Here is a 23,886-nt window from a genome sequence, read left to right as displayed (position 1 = left end):
TTGCTTCCGAAAGAAAATCATTTCGGGAATAGGTACATGTGTCTGTATCGTATGAAATTAAAAAAAATTACAGCTACAAATAATCAGCATTGATTAAAACAAATGAAGTGCAAAAAGCTATTCGCGTGGCGCGAAAAAGCACAAAGAACTTACGTGACATCAAGGCTGAATGTGATCTCAATGTTTCTCGAGCTACGTTAAGTCGAGTTTTGAAGCGTTCGGGAACTAAGTTCTCTAAAATGAAGCCACCTCCAAACCTTATCCTGACCATAAAGTGAAACGGAAAGCTTCGTTTCCTTTGGAATCCAGTAGTCTTCTATATATAAAAATGAATGTTTGTCTGTATGTCCTCGATGAACTCAAAAACTACTGGACCGATTATTATAAAAATTCGTATATATATGTATTTTTGCAAGGAGAAGGTTTGTAGAATATTCTCATTGCTGACACTCGCCACCAGGTGGCGCTGCAGAGTAGCAACTTCTGCCCCGTTCAACCGATTTTTTCGAAATAAAGAAAATCAATAAAATGGTTTAGAATGAATCGAATATTTGTGTACTGATTTTTCTTTAAAGTTATTTTTCTTAAATTTATTTTAGTAGTTGGCGTATCAACGCGCGCCAGGTACAGCTAATCTAAAATAAATAAAACAGTTGGGCCAGATAGATTTGGAGAGATATGCGTTTAGAGCCAAGATATTTTTCAAAAAGAAATTTTTCCGGTGGTATTCTGACAGTGTAGGGAACTGTGAGTACACTTGAGTTCACCATTTCCCATGAATACGCATGGATCCCGAAGAATACATAAGCTTACTTTTGAATAAATTGCTGCAATCTCTCAACTTGCATTCTGACGAAAAATCTTGTTTTCCAGCAAGATAATGCGGCCTGTCATTCATCTCATCGCACTTTGTGTTGGTTTGGTAAACAATGTATATATCCCCTTTGCTGAGATGCCGTGTGGAGTGAATTCGTTCCAGCAGTTTATGGAGGAAATAAGCAGTACTCTACAAAAGAAGAGTTGAAAGATGCTGTACTTCATTCATCGGACTCCCTTAGCTCGCAACCAGTGCAAAAGTTATTTGATTCAATACCGAACAGAATCTTTGGGGCTATTGAAAAGAATGAAATTACCATAAATTACTAGGGAGAGCAAATAAACAATATTGGAGAAGAACTTCCAAGAGCGTTTATAATTTTGTAACAGTAATATTTGTCTCTATATTATATTTCTAAATTTTTTTTTTGTTTAAACAGTGTATGTAAATATATTTTCTCTAAAAGGCAATAAGTTATTGTGCGTTAATACTTGTGTAGTTGTGACATGAAAAGGTTTTGCAAAAAACAGGGGTCCATTTCCTTTGAGGGGCTTCTTCCGCGAACAACTTTTGTTGGATTAAGCTCGTCTTGGAACACCCATACTGTCGATTGCTGTAACGATACGGGGTATCCAACGAGAACAAGTCTTCTTAACGACCAAATGCTCATGCAATATTGAATGTATGCTGGTCCCACTAATACCCAAGGATGCCTCTATTTCGCGATATGTCACAAGACAATCTTGCGTTATCAATAGACGAACAGCATTGATTGTTTCTAGCCCAACGGTCGGCCTTCACGAAATTCATCCTACAAGGATCGACGGCCTCGTTGGAACTCATTGTACCAGAGTTTCCCAATCGCTTGGTGGGGTGCTTAACCACCAAAAGTCGAATTACGGAAATCTTAATAAATCATCGCACGAAAATTTTCACGAGTTAATTCGATCTTTTAGGTGAGATCAATTTTTCAACTCACTGAAAAAAGAACAAGTGAAAGCCTTATATGGAGGTTTATGCTAAAAAATACCAAACTTTTTGATCAAAAAATGCTCATCACACGTTGCAAAGGCGCAAAATATAAAAGGCAACCATCCTACAAAAGTTTTTGACGAGGCGCTTTATATCAGGTGCTTACGAAGTGTTTTAAGTTTTTTCTTTCGAATACAAACGCTCGTTCACATTAGAATAGTTTTGTTTACCGAAAAATTTTAAGTACAACAATAATTGTAAAGTAAGGCATCAGCTCATTTCTCACTATTGGTCAAAAAATTTCTAGCCGATCTGTATCTGTTTCGGTGGATGGAATTTGCATTAGATGGAACAAAATTCGAAAAATTAAAATTTTCATAGTACAAATTTTCAAATTCTCAAAAATATTGCAAACTAACAACTCGGAAAAAGCAGTAACTGTCTAAATGTTTAGTCTGTGGTCTACTCACTAATGAAGGAATATGTAGCACCTAACCAGTTTGTGAAATATTTAAAGATAAGGTAAACAGCATATTTAGGGCAAAATGAGGTCGATTTAAATTTCAAGGTCCCAACATGCTGAAGAAACTTAAGGCCATTTCTTTTCACCAAGCATAGCAAGTGGCGATTAGATGAAGCAACTAAAGGGTTTTTCAATAAGGGCGGGTAGATGTTGAAATGGAATAAAATGGCGTTTTCTGTGTGGCACGTAGCGCCGTCCTGCTGGAACCACATGTCGTCTAGGTCCACATGGTTCAATATGGGCCATAAGAAACTGTAAGGGCCACCACGTCTACCGAAAAATGGGCGCAATGCACGCAACGGTTGCGTTAATGAACACTCATTTTGATAATAAAGTTTTATCATTTGAACGTGCTGTTCAATCGTGTAACTTGCCATGATGATTTGGCATAAACAACTGAATAATAAACAAAAGATTAGTATAAATATACATATGTTGGCAACGCTAGATAGAGCTGCCTTAAAATACATGTGTTTGTACGACTGTAAGCTATACCAGTGTAATGAGGTGTGACCATACTCGCTAGCGGCGAATAGCTTTGTAGCTTACAATCATAATGAAAACATATGGTCGCATACTTAGTTACTTTCGACTCATTTCAATTTAACAGCTCAAAGAACGAAAACCAACGCTGATTGCTTTCCGTCACAATTGTTGAAAATGGAGATTTAAACAGTCACAACTTTTATTACTTATTGTAAATTCCCCATTACATTGGTTTTTATTTATACACACATCCAAGTACTTAAATTTTAAAATATTTAAAATGAACTCAGTGATATTAAATGCCACCCCACTAGAAATTCTTACCCAGGAATGATGGCAGCTCTGCCAGTGTAGTAGTTCACAATAGCATATAGCCATTGGTAGTAATTCCCAATATAATGTTTTGACAACTCAAAGTGATGTTTGCTATGTTTCTTAATTGCTTTAACTTTGTAATATGTTTAATATAAAATAATAAATCGCTGCTTAAGTAGTTACTTTTACCGTTTAAAGATTTCCTACGAAATGGAAACCGCATATGACGAAATGGGTTCATACTCATTGTAAGAGCATCATGTTAAAAGTAGATTAGTTCTTTCCAGCATAGCATAGAAAATGTCACATTAGTCTCTCCAAGTGATATTGTGCGTATGTGCATGATTATGAAAACAAAACTTAACATAGCATTACGTTAATAGATTTCTCAAACAAAAATAACGAACATATATTTAAAATCCAAACTCTCAAACCCATTAGCACTTGATTAATTAATATTTATGTGCGCACTTGTAATTTCTCAGAATGTCAATCGACGAGAGGCTAATCGACCTAGTACGTAGCCATAAAATACTTTACAACAAACACTGTTTAGGATATAGGGGTGCTGAACAAAAGCAGGAAGCATGGTTTGAAATTAGTGCGCAACTGGGAATTGCCGGTTTGTATATATATTTTTTTGAAATTGTAATGTACCTAATAAAAGTAATTTTTATCATAGCTGAAGACTGCTCCAAAAGATGGAAGAGTTTACGAGAACGTTATTCCAGAGTACTCAAGCAGGTAGACACGCTGTCCGAAAGCAAAGTGAATGCTACTGTAAATTGGCCGTTGTTTAGTTCACTTTCCTTTCTCAGGAGTTATGTAAAACAAAGAACGTATGTTTCAGTTTTTTCAATTTAAATTTAGTGCATATTATTAAAGTCGATTTTTTAGCTCTCGCCGCTCATTGAACGATAACAAAGATTCCAGTTTCATAGCGAGACGCCCGAAAAGGTTCAAACAAATAAGTGCGGAGAGTAATGAACTTCCCGACTCATACAATCCCTTAAATGAACTTCGCAGGGACAAAATGGAAATGCCAATAGAGATCGAGGCTATTCAATCGCTTGCTCCAAAAGTGGAAGAAAAAGTAGTGATAAAAAAAGAAAGTGATGCTGTGCTTTCCTTTGGACAAACAGTTGCTGCAATCATATCAGAAATGAGCGAAGCGAAACAAGCAAAAGCGATGCGCATCTTATTCGATGCTTTAATAACAATTAAAACAGAACCCGAAGAAACTTAAAAAAATGTTGTTTTAAGTCTCGTCTATTTTGATTTGGTCTGAAACTTTTGTTTATTCAAATCTCCGCATTAATATATTGCTGCGGAGTATTTTATAGATAACATAATGAAGTAGTGTTCCAACTTTCTTGTTGTTGTTGTTGTTTCTCCTTAGTCCTGCTGTGATGAGATGATCCTAAAAATTAGTTTAAAAATTGAAAATAAGAAATATAAGGATTAAGATATTGAAATAGTATAGTAAATAAATAAGATAAAGTGAGAAACATACAAATTACATATTACATGAAAGGGAATTCGCAAAAATATGAAAGCTAGCTGCAAAAACGGCGAGCGATGATTCAGACTACCACGAACACATTTTCTTTTAGCGGATACCCATATTAATTAGATCGATGAAATTAACCTAACACGTTTAATTAAATTGCGTTTAGTAACTTTCTTGCTATTAAGTTACTCATGTTTATAGCTCTGTAATAATAGCAATAATAATAATTTTAAATATGTGAAAGTGTTGTTAACTAAACTGCAACCATATGATCACAAATCATATATACATACATAGGTATGTTCCTTTTGCTAGCAAAATTTTTTCCAGCACTGGTCCCAATTTCCGTGTTTGCTTAATTGAGCGATTGGGTTGTTGTTGTTTTAACAGTAATGGCGATTGAGTCTCGTGCACTGCTATTCTACTCACCCAAAGAGAGAAGCATACAAATATTTACGCCGACAGAAATTGACAAGCAAGCAACAAAAACTAACATTTGATATTATCAAGAATTTGATGTCACAGTTGCAGACTGTGGGGTTCCGTTATTAACTAAATAGATAAAATTAACCAAACAAATTTAATTTAATTAATTGATTAACTTCTTTTGCTATTTATCACTTATACTTATGATTTTAAAATATTAAATATCCGGTTGCTTTGTTGACTACGAGTAATAATTGCGACGGTGCTACTTTTTATACGATGACGTCACGCTCTGTCACAGAATTTCTGCAACAATGGCATCACGCATTCTGTCAGCAAAATTTTGACAGTCTGATGGTCATCACCAGCTAATCGAACGCAATAAAAGTTTTCACTTTGTTTTCACGTGAAATTGAAACATCAAGTTATTGGCCGATATATTCAAACATGTTCGGCGTGAAATAACTTCTGCAATATTGTAACCGATAGTTAGAAGAGTATCATATATCTAGTTCTAGTAAGTTCTTACCGAGAAAATTTTTCCAGCACGACTTTGCAACGTCACCTCCCCATAAAATGTCTAAATTGCTCTCCCTTTAAAAGTTTTGCATATTTTCTTTTTTGCTTAAACGAGCTCGATCTTGTAATAACTTTTAAGTTTGTACAAGTTACTTGCTTCACGAACACTCCCAATTTCTATGCATTCGGTGAACACTGCCAGCTGACAAATGTCATTTTCCGTTTTTGCCAGATTTCCCTTCCACGTCGTTCGTGACGTTTTGACATCGCGTGAGTAATCGTGCCTACAAACCAGAGATACGTAGACATTGTTTTAACACAATTAAAATATATAAACCTTCTCAGATATTTAATTTCTAAGTAAGCTTGCGGCAATATATCCTAGTTCTGTTAAATTATTGCCATCATAAGTGTCCGATATGAAAGAAAAATATAATTTCTAGTTCGATTGGCAAATGTTCAAATTCAAAACAAGAGCATTTATGTAAATTAATACCTGTACATGCAACTCTGTGTGCTATTCCAATAATTCTTGGGTAAAATTATTGTACTTTCATGCCGCAGCTGCAGTTTATTTTACACATCTCTCGTGTTTAGTTGGCAATTTTCTTATAAGATAACTTCAAGTAACGCCGCTTGCGAGATTTTTTTTAATTGTTTAAAATTCTTGAAATTAATAAAACGGTGTAAAAATTGTTTTAAAATAAGCTAGTGTCATGCAATAATAAGTACATCTTGAAAATCTGAAATTATAAATCAAGGCCTTAAATAGGAATCAAAATCCAAAGCAAAAGTTTGCTACATCAGTGCACATAAAGGAACGTCAAACGAATGTGTGTCGCAAAGACCGCTAAAAAGTGTAGAGCATAGAACGCAAACGAAATCGGAGTTCAATAACATAAATTATTTAAGAAAAAAAACAGCAGCGCAGATTATAATTGCTGTGGTGTTCGAGTGTGTGCGGTTTCGAATTGAGGCTGTGTTTGGGATTTGTGCATAAATTCCACGTGAATGTCTTCACAATCGTCGACTCGTTACTTGCCAATAACCACAACAATGGATAATCCCGCTCTTTCAGGGTCCAGTGGTGATGTGGAAGCCGACAGCAACTCCGTTGAAGCTAGTCTACCCGCCACCTGTTCGTCGCAGCAATTAATGCCTCCTCCATCAGACACGGATAGCGCTGTTTTACAACAGCCATCCACCGGAATCACGAAGACACAATGGTTTACGGTGGTTGTGCTCTGCTTTGTTAATCTAATCAACTATATGGATCGCTTTACCATAGCAGGTACGAGTATGTTCAAGTTATAAAAGGATGTAAAACGATGGCCATATTAAGTATATTTAGGTAAATAGGACAAAATTCACACTTCAATAGGTTTAGAATGATGGAGGTACATACTTAAGTATATATGGTAAATATACGTTGCCGTTATTGGTTCCTTTACTATAACAAACGAATTTGATGAATTATTTTTACATTAAATTACGATTCAAATAGATATTAAAATTGTAGAAATCTTCTTTCCAAAATGTTTGCCTCACATCACTCCAGTCATTCGAAGAGTAAGAAAATATTCGCTCATTTTATACGTCTTGTACACCTCCAGAGCCATCAACCCATTACTCGTGTGAGATATGGTGGACGAGTATATGAATATTGATTATAAAATATTATAATATAAAAAGAGGCTACATAAGTTAAAGCGCCAACATGGCACATTGGCGGACGAACAGTTGATTTTCATGGCTGTTACTGTATTTCAAACCGAGTTCACTGTGTCAAGTGCTTAAATGTTTACCTATGTACCGACGACACTTATGAGGTAAAGCTTTTTTGATTTCTTCAAATATTACTACCTATTTGATTATGTGTCTTGCATTTTTGAACGTTTACTTCCGGGATAAAAAAAATGCATTGTAGTTATGAAGTGAAAACATGCGTTTCCGCTTAGTGATGTGAATAATACGTGGATCAACATCCGTCAACGTAAAACTATTTTAAACACCAGAAACTAAATATAAATATGTAGGCAAGCAGTCCAAAATTGAAAGAGGCAGAAGAAAGTAGTAAACGAGTTGTAGTTGTGTATGATGGCATGATGCATTTTTTCTATTTTCGTGTGTCAAAGCAATGCAAGCTTAGTGCATTCGTATTTTTCCTGGGCGCACCTGGAATTACTAATTAGAGCTTTTTAAGCTGGCGCATAGCTATTTAACTTAATTCATACGCATATCTGGGTTATGTTTGCTTAAAAAGTCGCATAAATTTTGACAGTTACGTCTTATTTTTTATCAAACATATAAATCGCAAGCATATATTGTTTTCTTTCATTCGCAACCAAGCAGCACTCCTTGATAACACAATTTCATACATTTAATTGCTATGTGCATAGCAGATGCGTTTTTATTCGCTGTGAGCGGCATTGAAAGTCTCGTGTGCAATTATTTTTTTATCAGCATCCAGCAAGTATCACATCACATAAGTAAACCTCAGTATGCAGTATAAATGGCAATATGAAGTATAAAACAGATGGACAATGATTGTCATTAAAGTGAAACTGAAAAAATTGCTTAATATAATATTTTTACATATAATACAGTCGAACTTCTCTACAGTGAACTTCCATATAATGAAGCTCTCCTGATAATGAACTGGTTTCGAAGACACTGCTTTTTCGTTCTACTTTCGGTGTATTTTTGTCTCCTTATAATGAATTTCTATATAGTGAAGTTTTCTATATAATGAACAAATTTTACTGCTGGAAATTCAAGCGTCCTAAGTTTTTGTCTCCAGGTAGTGAATTTTTTCAAAAGTTTTCTGTTGCAAAAACTTACGGTTAGATGTGGACAAACTGTAATGAGGGGAATCCCAAAATTAAAACAGAAAGAGCTGAGCTATTACAGTTTTATTCAGTGATTGAAGTTAAAATGACGCATCGAAGCAGCATTTCGCTTGAAAAAAAGTTATTAATGATTAACAAAGTTAATGAAGGAAAGAAAAAAAAAAAAGATATTGCCAATGAATTCGGAGTTCTTCCCAGCACTTTATCAAATATTTTAAAAAATAAGGAAGTGATTTTAAAAAATGCGGAGGATTTGGCAGTAAATACCAAACGCAAAAGACTTCGACCTTGTCATTTTGAGGATATTGACGAAGCAATGCTGAAATGGTTACTCGTTGCACGTGGTAAGAATCTCCCTTTATCTGGACCATTATTGAAGCAAAAGGGCAAAGATTTTGCGGAAGCACTAGGACACCACGAATTTGAGGCAAGTACAGGTTGGTTAGACAAGTTCAAAAGTCGGCATGGCGTTATTCAAAAGACATTATGTGGGGAAAGTGCTGACGCCAACATAGAAAACCATGATGAATGGGTAACGAACGTCTTACCGAAATTAATTGAAAATTACAACATTAACGACATTTTTAATGCCGACGAGACTGCTTTGTTTTTCAAATGCTTGCCAACTAAAACACTGGCATTCAAAAATGAAAAATGCTTTGGTGGGAAGCAAAGCAAGGAGAGAATAACTGTCCTGGTGGGAAGCAATATGACAGGATCAGAAAAGCTAAAATTGCTCGTAATCGGAAAGGCCAAAAATCCGAGGTACTTCAAGGGGATAAAATCTTTAGGTGTCGATTATGAGTTTAACAAAAAAGCATGGATGACCAGTGAGATTTTTACGAAATGGATTGTAAAACTCGACAAAAAATTTTGTGATCAAAACAGAAAGGTGTTGTTTGTTGTTGATAACTGCACTGCCCACCCTAAAGATGTAAGAGACAAGTTGAGAAACATTCATCTCGCTTATTTTCCTCCCAACAAGACTTCGTTACTGCAACCAATAGACCAAGGCATTATCTACAACATGAAACAACATTACAGAAAACGAATTTTAACGAATATATTGACTCAAGTGGATCAGGGAAATTCTGTTATGGCCATAGACTTGCTGCAAGCAGTTCGAAATCTTAGCAATGTATGGAATGTCTATGTTAAACCAGAAACAATTGCCAACTGTTTTAAAAAGGCTGGATTTTCAAAAGATGCTATGCAGATTCCATTTGAGCATTGGGATGAAGAGGACCTTCTTTCAATATCGGATTTGGCTGCTTTGCAGTCTTCATTTAAAAAAGTAGCAAATATCGAAGCATCGTTTGATGACTACGTAAATGTTGATAATGGTGTGCAGACTTGGGACAACCCATCCGAAAAAGATATTCTCAACATCATTTTTGAAAGTTCAGCTGAACCTGGTAAGCATTTATCTTTTTATAGTCAAACAAAAATTTAATATGTAAATATTATTTCAGATAACGATGAACACGATTTGACCGTTGAAGAATTGGCAGAAACTGAGGAGGCATTACCTACGTTGATAGAAGCTGCTTCATCCATTAGCGTAATTAGAACCTTTGTGGAAATGAGGAGTGACGTGCCGATTAATGTTTTCAACTCTCTACATGATTTGGAAGCTTTTATTGAAAATGAAAAATGGAAGACTGTAATTCAAACCAAACTCACTGATTATTTTAAATAAAGTTACATAAAAAATCAATGTTTCTTTATAATGAAGTTTCTATATAGTGAAGTGATTTTCAGGTCCCGTGCGAATTCACTATATGGAAGTTCGACTGTATATGAATATATTTTGTGAGAACGATTTCTGTATCTCTATTGTAGATACACCATCACTTTTATTAATTAATTAGTATTTTCTGTATTTTTACAAGTTAATAATTTTTCTGCTCAAAGTTATGGCCATGAAGGCGTATACATATGTTGCTCTGCTTCTGAACGAATAGTGGTAAATTTAAGAAATGTTTTCATAACAAAAATTTAGGTACTTGCAATTTTTTATACTCGTAATTTACGCAAACATTTCATTCAATTCCTGTATGTTTGACTTGTTTGAATTTTATTCGATTTTAGCTAGTAATATGACTTTATATTTTTTGTATACAAACAACTTTATTTATAATTTTCCACCATTTTGGTGTTGTGTAGCACATCTCTATGTATGTATTTATGTTGTTGTTGTTGTTGTTTTAGCAGCATACATAAGGACTGCTGCTGGAGTGACAGCCCGCGGCCGGATATAAATTCGGGTTGTTCCGCTAACGTAGCCTCTACTGACGTGAGAACGATTAGATTATATTAAAATGAGAGGATTTCCCATTTGTCAACCGCATTACCAAAACGCTGACGATTTAATCAAATATTTATTCATACATATAGACTTATGCATCATATAGTTTAAGCAAAATAAAAATTAGTGCGATACTCACTTTTGCCAACAAAAACACACAGATCAACAACAATTGTACGGGCGACTAACAGATTATTTTCAGATTTGTTCGAAATAATGAGCAGTTAATCAATGCTGATAAGCGCTCAATACAGTTAAATAGTGGCTCTCCAAATAACTCAGGGATTTCTTCAAAGTAGCAGATAAGCAAATAACGCACAATATTGTATATGTATGTATAACACTTTGTTGAGCCTAGTGAGAGCTGCTACACCCACATTCAAGGCAGCTCTGCAGTTGAAATAATTGTATAAACAAAATATTTCAGAAATACACGCTCCATGAATTGCATCGGATCTGGATGCATACTGATGGTTTTATGTATACAATATATGTCTATATATAGTATTGTATATATATATTTTAACGTAAAAGCATTGTGCTATAAATATTTTTAAATGATTTGCATGCATTGCTGTATACAAAAGTTTACATACACCCGTGAACAGCTAATTAGAAACGCCAGTTTTGACTACTTTTATTTATTTTTTTTTTCTGATTTTTTACCAAGTTAAGTTTTCCATTGATCTATAAACAAAAATGATCTCATGCGTTATATGAAGAAAATGCGCAACACCGTCAAGGGAATAAGTTATCAAACAGCAACGAAATTTTCAAGTCACTTGCACTTTTTTATACCAAAATTAAAAGGCTATAAAACAGCGTACCCACATTTTTTGTTTCTGTTCAAAAAAGTTTGGTGAAAATTTGTCGAATTTAAATAAATCTTATATAAAATCAGAAACTTTGATTTATATAATATGATATTTGACATAGACGAGCTATGTTTTTCTAAAAAAATAAATGAAAATTAAAAAAAAGAAAAGAAAAGTAGTCAAAATTCTATTATTTTGTCCAAAAGTGTTTGTACATGTGTATACATATATACATATGTACATAATTTCTAAAAGTCTATGAACGCAATTAATACAAATAAATTTCAATTGGGAGACCAAAAAAATTCGCGAAAAACATGGCTGTTTAAAAACGATGATTTCTGAATTTACGTGAACGTGAGCAAAAATAACTCACACGCCCATCTCTAATGTCATTTATGAATGACTCTCTTAACCCTTTTTCAGCTTATTGGCCACGTTTGTCATATTTGAGCATGAATCTACTTATACATTTAATTTGAGTGAATCATGCCACTTCCACTGCTTGTACTCCCCATGTACTCTGTGTGGGTCAACAAAACAAAAAAGAGAAACTTGTTTTTAGTATTTCTCCAACAAAATACGTTTGTTTGTGTTTACTTGCAAGAATGTGGCGTGATGTGCTGCAATACATATATACATACATACATACATACATATATGTAGTGGAGCGTTGGCACTCACCTCATCATCGATTTTTGTTTTTCACATAACAGCACATTGAATAATAACGTATTTTTAGTTATTTATGTATGTATATTTGTTTGTACATACATACATACGTCATCTTCGTCGTGCTAATCAGTAGCATCGCCTGATTCGCAAATTCAGCTTACAGTTGTAATAACATCAAAATAGTGAGTAATCCTTAGTACCGCCATATCTTAAAAACAATTTTATTTTTCAATTTTAAAACCATCTTACATACATACGTATGTATGTATACTCGTATTTATCTAATGCCAATATTAACAAAAGTTACTCACGTGCCCGGAAACTTGTACAACCTCTATGCATTCGCATCTTAATAATTTTACTTGGATATCAGCCAAATCGGCTAAAATCCAGTTGGTTATTGGTGGAAAAATCCAGTTAGTATGCAAAGTGGATGCTTATACATACATACATACATAGATACACGGCGACTATTTTAATTACACCTTTATTTGATATACTGGAAAAATTACAAACTATTTAGCGTTTATTAAAGTAAAGCTACACCTACATTTGTAGAATAAATGTACAAGTGTACACTTACCAGTGCCGTAGCAGTTGCTTGTGATCTTTTGTACTCAATCGGATGATTTTTTAGTAAAGAGCTTTTATTATTACCTAATACACAATTCCTATTTTTACCGCAAATAAGTAAGTACTATAAAGTGCTGTAATTATAGAAGAGAGATGTAATAAAATATAATTGACATTTGTTCTACTATCGGGTGTTGTTTTTTAGCTGCATGAGAACTATCGATACCGATAACTGACAAACTCTGTTGACGTTTCTGTTCAGTAAGGTTTGTCAAGTCATGGTGAATCGTTTAACGCTTCCAAATTGTGGAAATTTATCCTGAAAAAATAAAAAACAAAAACAATATCTGTTCGCAAAGTTCATATAGCACTGGCGGCGATATCGGTCCTTATTTCTTTCGAAATGAGGAAGGAGCTATCGTTACGGTAAATGGCGAGCGCTATCGAGCCATGCTGTCTAAATTTTTGTTTCCAAAAATTAATCAGCTAAGCATCGACATTTGGTTCCAACAAGTCGGCGCAACTTGCGGTTGATTTATTGCAATATTCAAGCCACCATTGACGTCATATGGACATACGGTAGTCCAAAATTAGCATGTTCGAATGTACTGTAATGTAACTCGTAGCCGCGGCGGATATATGCCGGATGTCATTTTAAAAAATGAAATTATCTATTAAAAAATATAATAAAAGAATAAATTCATTCCAACAATATTTCGTTTTTGTATTATAATTTTAAGCTCTGAAGCTCTTAAAAAAACACCCTATATTATGCAAATAGTTTATTATATGAAAATAATGTGTGCCTTTGTTTATTTATAAATGCATACGTGCAAAAAAACTGATCGGCTTTGTGGAAATTTTCTCCTATTCATTCTGAATAATGGGGTCATTGCTTTAAAGTAGATTTCTAGCCTTCTTATATTATTTGAAATTTAGAAGCAGATATTTCGATCTTACCGTTCCAGAGACAGTCGGTGCTACGTTGCCGGAACAACCCGGATTCGTATGCGGCCACTGTCACTCCAGCAGCATTTCCCATATACGTATGTATTGTGAATGTTGATGCTTTGAAATATCTTATGAAATATTTTTATAATTTTTTTTTTATTTTTGGAAGAAAATGTTTCCCGGAACCTTTGGCTAAAAGGAATTCATTTGATATGCCTATTTTGATCGAAATCCTTCGCGAGAAGGCGTAACTTAGCAATATTTATTCAATGTCATTATCATTCAAAAAAAAAAAAAAAACTCAATAAAACACAATTACTTTTCACTAGAGGGGTAAACTTAAGCAAAAATAAGTAGAATCGCAATGAGCTTCCAGTCCTCTCTACACCCTCATGAAAATTAGCAATCACAATCAAATTTTTCTACAATAAAACTCTCAATAATTATTTTTGTTCTGAATTGATATGCCCCATTCTACCGATTCTGAAATATATAATTTTATAGATTACAAGTCGGCGGACAAAAAATAGTCCATTCAATTGTACTTAGACTTCAAAAGGGTAACATCAAAATAAGGATAAAGGTTTGATTCAGTCTACTTCCCAACTATTTTACTATTATTACTACTATCTTATGTAAACATTTAAATGCGAGAAATTAGTCAACATAGATTGGCAACTGAAACATTTATTTCTATCAGATGGATATCGATCCTCTAAAATCAGATTTGCTGCATTATAAAGGCACCTTGTTGAAGATGTTATTATTGCCAAGTTGCTGAGATTTAATATTTACGTAGCTATTGCAACTTTAATAAAAGTTCCAAACAAGCCGAAAGTGCAAATGTGAATTTGTATTTGCAAAGCACATCGACACAATAAAAAAACATCTCAGCATACCATATCTATAGGTAAATAAAAAATAACAAAAAAGTGCTAAAATGGCCAAACTGCCAAAGGACTATATTGCCAAATGTCATACAAAACTAAGAGCGAAAGTGGTCAAAAAAGTAAAAGTAAGTAAAGCAAGCGCCAAACTGGCTCAAAACTGAAAGGCATGAATAGAAAAACAAGAGCCAAGCGTGAGGGGTAAGCAATCTGGCAGATAAATAGGTTGCAGAGCAGCGTGACAAGCGCCAAAATGTCTGGACCGATTCCGATTTAATCGATTTTTATTTTTCACTGCAGGGAAGTAGGCGCGCATGCTTCGTAATGTTTTCTTGTTCTTGTTTTTGTTTCTTTTTGTTGCTAAAACTTTTGCAGCACACTCTAAGCGCGTGTGTATGTATGTGACAAAGCAGTTATTGGAGGTGATGAGTCAATTTCCCTCATTTTCACGCACGCTCTTAGAAGCCTCAAGTTTTTAATAGAGGTTCACAAAGAAGGCACTCACGTTCATATAGAAAATTGCATGCATCAATTGCACATTTTTAATGCATACTTATAAAACAGTAGTAGCCAAATCTCACACAATCAAAATTTTCGGTTTTCTATGAAAATGGAGAGTGCATAGTATAAACGGAAGTGCCGGATTTGTAACCGGCCAATAAATGGAAGAATACAAATACAAAAGTAATTTCTAAACACCTGATTAACACATAAATGTAATTACATTTAAATATTAACACAAAGTAAAACCAAAATCAAAAAGCGCCGTTAAACCCTATAACAAATTCACATAAAGTCAATCAAAATCACATTAGTGATAGGTTGAGTTTATTTCCGTTAATTAGTCATAATTTTGTATGTATGCACATGCACATACATAATTATTATTAGACATCAACTCGTCGCATGAAAACATACATTTAATGAGTGTAAAGGTAGTGTAATACCAAAATAATCTGGCACATTTCCTTCGTGACAATTTTAGCCCTCCACACTTATGTATACACACACCTGTGTTCATAACAATAGCAGCATGGCATATTGCGAAATTTTGGAAATGTATTTAATTTCTTTTTATAAAAATATAGTTTACAACAAAAGTCGTATAATTCAAAGTTTAAAACTTCGTACAAAATTTTACAAACACAACAAATTTTTATTAAATTTTCAAACTTTTTGGTAATGACTCAAAATTTGCCTTGATTTTTTAAACATTTTTTTTAGACGGTATTATGCACTCTCTTCCATAAGCATAACGAATGCTGGGAATTTTTTTATGTGGAAAGAATACGCAAAATCGGCATACAAAAAATTCAATTCTTAAATTCACAGATATGTGCATACCTACATACATAGGTGGTATTTAGAAAAAAGTTTCATTCATAAGTTTTATTTTTCTTATCTGATTCTCTCTTCCAATGGTATTTATTCGCTTTAGTATTGTGAAACTGTCAGTTGGGTGTGGGCTTTAGTCAAAAAATAGACCAAGGCAAGTAAGAAATATATTAGTACGTATATAAATATGTATATGTACATATTATTGTATCATCTGCGTGAACGCGAAAAACTAGAAATTTAATAATGAATATTTTCCTAAACGAATCTGTACAATTAATTTAATGTTGATGTTATATAGTGGCGGCGTTTGTTTTCATTGTATTTGATGTATTTCCAAATAAATAAAGAAACAAATTTATATAGCAAATAATTCAGGAAAGAAATGTTTTTTAAAATGACAAAAAAAAACATAATTTGCCTTGCGCTTCTAAACTACTCAATACAGATGTCAAAAATTAAATTAAGTCCATAAATTGCAAAAAATACAGCTATTTTTTAGCTAATCAAAAGCAAAAACTCATTGATATTTATGTACATCCATTGTGTTTTTTTTTTTGTTTTGATTATTTCATATTTTATTTTTTTATCTAAGTTTAAGTTTCCTTATACTTATTCATTGATATACCGTCAGCGTCAAAAAAAAGTGTACATCAGATATTGTTAAGATTTGACTATTTGTTTACTTATTTTATAGTTTCAATTATTTGTTTATAAAAATATGGTTCGTACTAAAATAAAATTCATATAAACTAAGAATTTATAGAAGTTATAGTTTTGAAGTTTATTGCATTTTGGTATAATAAAGTGCAAGTTTTAAGTACATTCAAAATTACACTGATTTTTGACAATTTTTTAGGAAGTGCATTTTGCGCATTTTCTCTATTCGACACAATTTTCTTATATGGAAAAAACATCTTATACCGTCAGCAGAAAAAATTGCCAAAAATCAGTGTAATTTTAAATATACTTAAAACTTGCACTTTTTTATACCAAAATGCAATAAACTTCAAAACTATAACTTCTACAAATTCTTAGTTTATATGAATTGAAACTATAAAATAAGTAAAGAAATAGTCAAATCTTAACAATATCTGGTGTACACTTTATTTTATTTTTTACCTTTTTCAATGTTTTTAATCATTTGTTGTTTTATTTAATTTCTAATTTAAAATTAATTTTGTTTATTTTTTATATTTTTTAATATATTTTGTTTATTTTTTTAGTTATTTGATGTAAATTTGTTTTTTTTTTAGTTTTGTCTTATTTTATTTTATTTGTTTCTTTTTTTATATTATTGTAATTTTTAATTAATTTCATTATATATTTATTTATGTTTTGATTTTTTTTTGTTTTAAATTATATATTAGTTTTTATTACTTTATTTTATTTTACTTAATTTTTTTGGGTATTTTTTTATTTCGTATTTTATTTTTATCCTTGAATGTTTTTAATGCTTTTGTTATTTAATTTAATTTCTTATTTAAATTTAATTTGGTTTTTTTTTTGTATTTTAAACTTTATTTTTATTTTTTAATTTATTCCATTTAAAAATATTTTATTGTAATATAGTTTTGTCTTATTTTATTTGATTTGCTTCTTTATATTATTGTAATTTTTGATTTATTTATTCTTCCTTTTTTAACATTTAAATCTCTGTTGTTTTAATTAATTTCTTATTTAAATTTAATTTAGTTTATATTTTAAATTTATTTTTTAGTATATTTTGTTGTTTTTTTAATTTATTTCATGTAAATTCATTTTATGTTTCTTGTTTTATTTAATTTCTTATTTATTTTAAATTAAATTTTTTTTGTTTTATTATATTTCTTTCTTGTTTAATTTATTATTTTAATTTATTTTATTTTAATTTTGTTCTTTTATCTCATTGCAATTTTTGCTTTATTTTTTTATAATATATTTATATTATTTATATATTTTTGATTTTTTTACTACTACTACTTTATTATATTTTACTTAATTTTAGTTGTTTTACTTATTTTAATTTTTTTTTTTTTTTTTCTAATTATAATTTAATTCAATAAATTGTTTTTATTTGTTTGTAAATTTTGCCATTGTATTTCCTGTACTAGACCGCCATCATTACGTCAATATTTTTGTCGAATAACTTTCATAAAAAATATGTGCTGAACCTTAAAGAGGCATTATCACGCTAATATTTACTTACAGTATGAATACAGCTGTGATGTTAAATACCCAAAAAACACGTAATTACTATGCATATGTATGTATATGGATGTGCCTATTTTTGAAATCGTTTAGAAATATTTTTAGAAACTACAATGCTTTGTAGCGAGTTGTTAGAAATGTGCCACGCGTATTGTAGGGAATTTATAAAATGCAACATTTTCATTATCCGACCGTTGTGGCTTTCGCCCATTAAAAGTTGTTAATATTGTTAATAAATATTATAGATTGTATCCAATTGAATAGCACTACCTTGTAACGTAAACAAATGAACAAATTTTATGTCATATTCGTATGTGTGTGTAGCTACATTGTGTGCATATGTATGTGTGTGTTAAGAGTGGCGTGATGCTACGAATATAGTCTGCAAAAGGAAAACAAAAATGTTGCTAAAAATAAGAAAGAAATACATAAAGAAAATTGAAATAAAAGTAAGACGTAAAACATAAAACGTAGAATGTCTACCAACAGTTTGTGCATATTGCCAAAAATTCGAGGCATTTGCATTTTGTATTTGAGCAGCTCGTCACGGCAATTCGTATGATTTCTATAACAAAAACTGCTTAATATTTTAAATAAAAATATTTTTAATTTGCCCAAATTAGCCTAACTTTTGACAATGTGTTTCTTCAGTTTTTCGCCCTTGCCTGTGTGTGGTGGTGGTGTGTTTGCAAAAATTTTGATTGCCATTTGCACCTAAGCGAGACTGAACTTGAATACCCTGCCAATTTGGGAGCGCCTTTAATAATAAAGTAAAAATAAAAATCGATTCGAAAATCGTCTGTCATCGCCACCATCGTACAAAATGTTTAATTTTATAAAAAATTGTAATTCAGTAAAGGCGGATTGTTGTCCTAAGCTTTGAACAAATTTGCGCAAATCAAAATTGAAATTTGGTAGTTAGTTTTGCATGTATGTATGTACGTATGTATATTAAAGAATCTTAACCAAAACAATATACCATGCATATGTACACATGTATATGCGTATACGTACATACATACATATGTGTGCATAACAAAAGTAAAACAAAAATTTGTATTTGGTTGTTTGCTTCTTCAGCTTTGAACTTCCTTCCTTTCGAAAATAATTTGTTGCTTGGCGAATTTGTTAAAACAAATTCTGCAAAGTTTTTAGGTGTAGTTTTCCTATCTTTCAATTGAAAAATATGTACATATGCATTTGTACGTATGTACTTATATGCTTGTGTGTTGCATGTAAAGAAGTGTGAAGTATCATTTAATGCTGTATGTTTGTATGTAAGTGCCCGCAAGGAAAAATACCAAAATTTTATTTGTCAGCTGCTTTCAATTCATTTGTGTACTTTTATATAATGTGTCCAATTTCTTTCTGTAAATCTTTCATGTTTCAAAAAAGTAAAAATAAAATATAAAATGTGAATGTGAATACTTACATACATGCAAACGCACATTCATGCTTACCTTACTTTTGCACTCTGATGATATATTTCCATATCATTATTTATATGTAATTAATACAGCTATCAATCAATTGAGAAATTATTTTATATAAATAGATAAGGAAAATGACTAATAAATGCGTGTGATTTACTTTTCATAATTTCTTTTTATTCATTTATTATTCCACTTGGGAACATAGGGCTTCAACAAAACATTTAAATCTTATTCTATTAGCCGCTGCTCTCTTTACCACATCCCACGTTTGGTTAACTGTTTCTAGTTCAGGAAGGTTAGAACGCCTCCAAGTATTTCGTGGACGACCGGGTCGTCTGTGTCCTTGTGGGTTCCATTCCAATGCTGCTCTGCTAATGCTTTCCCTGTCCTTTCTGAGAGTGTGCCCGATCCGTTGCCTGGCTATCTGCCACAAGTCCGTATTTCGGATAGTGTTCGGCCAAAAAACTTTACTTATCCAAAGGCATTTATTTGTGAAGCTTTGTAGTTTCTGCGTAATTTTTTTTATGTTACTTTATTTAATTTTTTAATTCATTTTTACTAATTTCGTTTATTTTTATTTCATTTCATTCTTATTATTTTTTTTATGTAACGTCTTATTGTTTCTGTAATTAATTCAATTTATGGCGATTTCGTCCGGATTCTGCGTTCGATACTTAAAATGCCAAAATGCCACACGAAGGCAAAGGAGGAAATTTCTTACCTTAAGAAGTTTTGTTGTTGTTGTTTAGCAACATAAACATTCCCTATACATGTACGGGGAGTGACAGCCCTTGTACGGATATAAATCCGGGTCGTTCCGGTAACGTAGAACCTACTGTCGTGGGAACGTTTTGTCAGGGGAGTTGGTTGCTCTGAGAATCAGCTGATTACTTAAAAAATTAACATTAAGAAATGTGTGTGTTAGACAAAGATAGATAGATACATACAGTGGCAGTATTTTGCGGTATTTTCTTAGTAGGCAAAAAGACGCGTCTTTTCACAGGGTTGAGTGCATCATTGAACAATTTGTACACCGTGGAAGTGCAAAATTTTTTCGTAGAAACGAAAACACCATTAGTGGTTTAAAAAAATACCTTGCTACCTCTAGTACGTCTCATGAAAAGCCTCTCTATAAAACTTTTTCCAGACTAACCGTCCTTATACCGCTAAAATGAAGACAATAATGACTTCTACGTTAGCAATCACTTGATTAATAATAATAAACCCAGTAGGGTCTTCATGCTATAACTCGATTCTCCGAAGCCTATATTAGACCCTATCCTTAGCTGGCTTGAAAGTCAATTGGAAGCCTATTTGTCAAAGAGAATTTGTTGAGAGCAAATACCAAATTCAGCTCTAGCTCTCATTTTTGAAGCCCATGTGAAGATTGGTTCACTTTATCGCTTAGAACGATATCAGATTCCCAATTACTTCTGACAGCGAAATGAACCTCGAAGTTGTCACAATCACAGATCAGGTCTCCGTGATCTGATAGTCACAGCTTTTTTGCTCTGACCTTATTTTGTTTAAAGTAGAGGTAGTCCACTAAAAGTCAAGTCTTTTGACTTATGACAGTAGATCTGTCAGGGATAAGTATTACCTTTTCTTTTATTTTTTCTTTGCCTTTACTTTTTACTTTTAATATTTACATATACATATGATACTGGGACATTTTTTTACTAAACGAACACCTTTCATACATTTTTATTTTACTGAGTTATTTTCGCTATTTAATTAATTTTATTTATTATTTTACTTTATATTTAATTTAGTTATTATTTATTTAAATTAAATTTTATAAACATTTTTTTTTTTTATTAATGTATATTTTTTTTTTTAATTATTCATTTTATATTTTATTGAAATATTTTTTTTATTTTAGTTTAATTGGTTAAATAATCTTTAATTGAATTTTTTTTTTTTACTTTATCTTATTTTATTTTATTATATTCTGTAAGGCTGAGCACGGAACGGAATAGATATAAAATATTGTATTCCATATTTTACTTGTGATGTGATGAAAAAACTAAATCTGAATATCAATAGTTAAATCGAACTCTAAAATGGAAAGCATTTTTTATTATTATTATTGATTTGCCGCCGTAGCCGAATGGGTTGGTGCGTGATTACCATTCGGAATTCACAGAGAGGTCGTTGGTTCGAATCTCAGTGAAAGCAAAATTAATAAAAATATTTTTCTAATAGCGGTCGCCCCTCGGCAGGCAATGGCAAACCTCCGAGTGTATTTCTGCCATGAAAAAGCTCCTCATAAAAATATCTGCCGTTCGGAATCGGCTTGAAACTGTAGGTCCCTCCATTTGTGGAACAACATCAAGACGCACACCACAAATAGGAGGAGGAGCTCGGCCAAACACCTAACAGAAGTGTACGCGCCAATTATTAATTAATTAATTATTGATTTGCTGTTTGTGCACTGCGACCTGAATATGTAGATCTATTGTTCAGCCATGTAGCCTACTCGAACAGTTTTAGGCTATTAATAAATCCTTAAACTGCTGTAGGCTTAATTTCTACCAAGAGGTTTGGATTTATAGCCCCATTTCCCAGGTAATTTAGTTTGCCGTCGTGCCACTGCTGGGCAGTCGCAGAGAACGTGTTTTGCGGTTTCCTGTGCCTCTTTTTCCTATGACAATTAAGTTTACAGTGTCCTGTTAGTAGTTCAGTGTAAAGTTGTATGCCCTTTCAGTTTAGGTTATGGATTGCTTCTGCCTTTATCCGTTCTGGATCTATGAGTCTTTTCGATTGTCGCATGCCCGATTGGGCTATCCAGCAATCGATTAGGCCTCGTTGTTCCTGCTAGAAAGGCAAGAATACCATCTAATTTAATCTTGAGGATAGGGTACGTCAGAACGTATACTCAACATAAAATTCTTCTAACTATAGGGTTATACAATAGGTGCGCTTCAACTTTTTTCTGATAGGGAGGGCGAACGACGCAATATTTTTTATTTTTCGCTTGTCATTTGTTAACTTCATTAGTATACATTTCATCATGGAACGCTACACACTTGAGCAACGATTGCAAATCGTGCAAATTTTTTATGAAAATAATCGTTCTGTTGCTGCTACTTTAAGAGCATTACGGCCATTTTACGGTCCATTTAACAAGCCGTCCCGTTTTGGGGTTATGTGAAGTCATTGGTCTACAGTAACAAGCCGGCGACGATTTGTGAGCTCAGAGCCCATATTGAACGCGAAATTGCTGGAATTTCGGCCGATTTATGCAAAAGAGTGGTCGAAAATTGGGTTCAACGATTGGACTTCGTAAAACGTGCACGCGGTGGTCATGCAAAAGAAATCGAATTTCATACTTAAATGTATATGTTCAAACTCGATAAAAAAAAAAAATTAGTTAAAAAAGTCAAACCGTTTGTGTTTTATTCAAAAAAGTTCAAAAGTTGAAGCGCTCTTACTGAAAAACCCTATACATAATTTCGTTTCATTTACATACCAGTTAAAGGCTTTATCTTGTTCACTTCTGGTTACTGCAAGCGACGAGCAATTTTCTCTTCCTTCACAATTCCTTGTTGAAATGTTCGCTACTTTGCACAAAATTTCTTGACCTTGGGACTCTATTTTTTATATGTACTACTGCAAATACCTACCTACAAACTAATTCAATTCCCCAATTTATGGAAACAAAAAACACAAAATGTGCCAAAAATAAAAAATCTCTGTCGTTAAAAAAAAAATTGCAAACAAAATTTTTTTGTTACTTTTTCTTCTACTAACAATTTCAAGCACCTAAATTGTGCGCGCACTGGCTTCAACTTTGCTTTCTTCATATCATTTATTTTGGCAATCGTCCAGTATTTTTGTATCTGTTAAAAAAGCAACTTTCGAAAATGTAAAAGATATAAATTGCGAAAAAAAATAAAATGAAAAAGTGAGCACAACGCATTAAAATTATTGCACTTTTCTGCATTATTCACTTTTATATTTTCTACTTATATACCACAGATAAATGCCCTGTAGAGAAATTCACTAGTACAGAAATTCGTAGTTCAGTACACATTCCTCTTTCCTATACCACATCTATATAAATAACTCACAATATTTACACGATGATTTCGTAAGAAGTGTTAATTACTTCCCTTTTGCATGCATTCATGACTATTTCGATAGCTCAGACTTGATGCTCAATTCGACAGTAGTGTTCCAATAAGCTCTGCATAACTTTTAGAATAGTTGCCAACCAGTATTCAAGTCCACAGACGCTGCCCACGTTGACACTGCCACACTGGTGATTGATTAGAAAAATAGTCCACTAGTGCTGATCAG

The 23,886-nt window shown here is 32.6% G+C and overlaps 2 protein-coding genes and 1 long non-coding RNA gene across 5 annotated transcripts in view; 2 read left to right on the top strand and 1 right to left on the bottom strand.

The window, feature by feature from the left end:
• Positions 1–3,184: 3,184 nt before the first annotated feature.
• On the top strand, positions 3,185–4,718 carry LOC128866320 (uncharacterized). Its single transcript, XM_054106947.1, has 4 exons — positions 3,185–3,361; positions 3,599–3,735; positions 3,796–3,952; positions 4,011–4,718. Exons 1-4 carry the CDS (start codon positions 3,324–3,326, stop codon positions 4,357–4,359), a joined length of 681 nt encoding a protein of 226 aa, XP_053962922.1. The 5' UTR covers positions 3,185–3,323; the 3' UTR covers positions 4,360–4,718.
• A 1,405-nt stretch (positions 4,719–6,123) lies between these two features.
• The window catches only part of LOC128868615 (protein spinster), a 60,461-nt gene continuing 42,698 nt past the window's right edge, over positions 6,124–23,886 (top strand). For 2 of the 3 annotated variants that reach the window (XR_008455140.1, XR_008455139.1), the window contains exon 1: positions 6,124–6,859. Coding sequence is in view for 1 of the 3 variants with exons in the window: in XM_054110906.1 (XP_053966881.1) it covers positions 6,580–6,859 (280 nt within the window). In the remaining 2 variants the exon portion in view is untranslated. The remainder of the gene's footprint in view (positions 6,860–23,886) is intronic. The other variant, XM_054110906.1, reaches the window with a different exon arrangement.
• On the bottom strand, positions 12,334–13,030 carry LOC128868617 (uncharacterized). Its single transcript, XR_008455141.1, has 3 exons — positions 12,799–13,030; positions 12,527–12,714; positions 12,334–12,423 (listed from the first exon to the last, which is right to left on the bottom strand). It is a non-coding gene; the product is annotated as an uncharacterized LOC128868617 (long non-coding RNA).

The sequence above is a fragment of the Anastrepha ludens genome, chromosome 6 (genome assembly GCF_028408465.1).
Source record: "Anastrepha ludens isolate Willacy chromosome 6, idAnaLude1.1, whole genome shotgun sequence".
Taxonomy (NCBI): Eukaryota; Metazoa; Arthropoda; class Insecta; order Diptera; family Tephritidae; genus Anastrepha; species Anastrepha ludens.
This window is presented reverse-complemented; position numbering and strand designations above follow the sequence as displayed.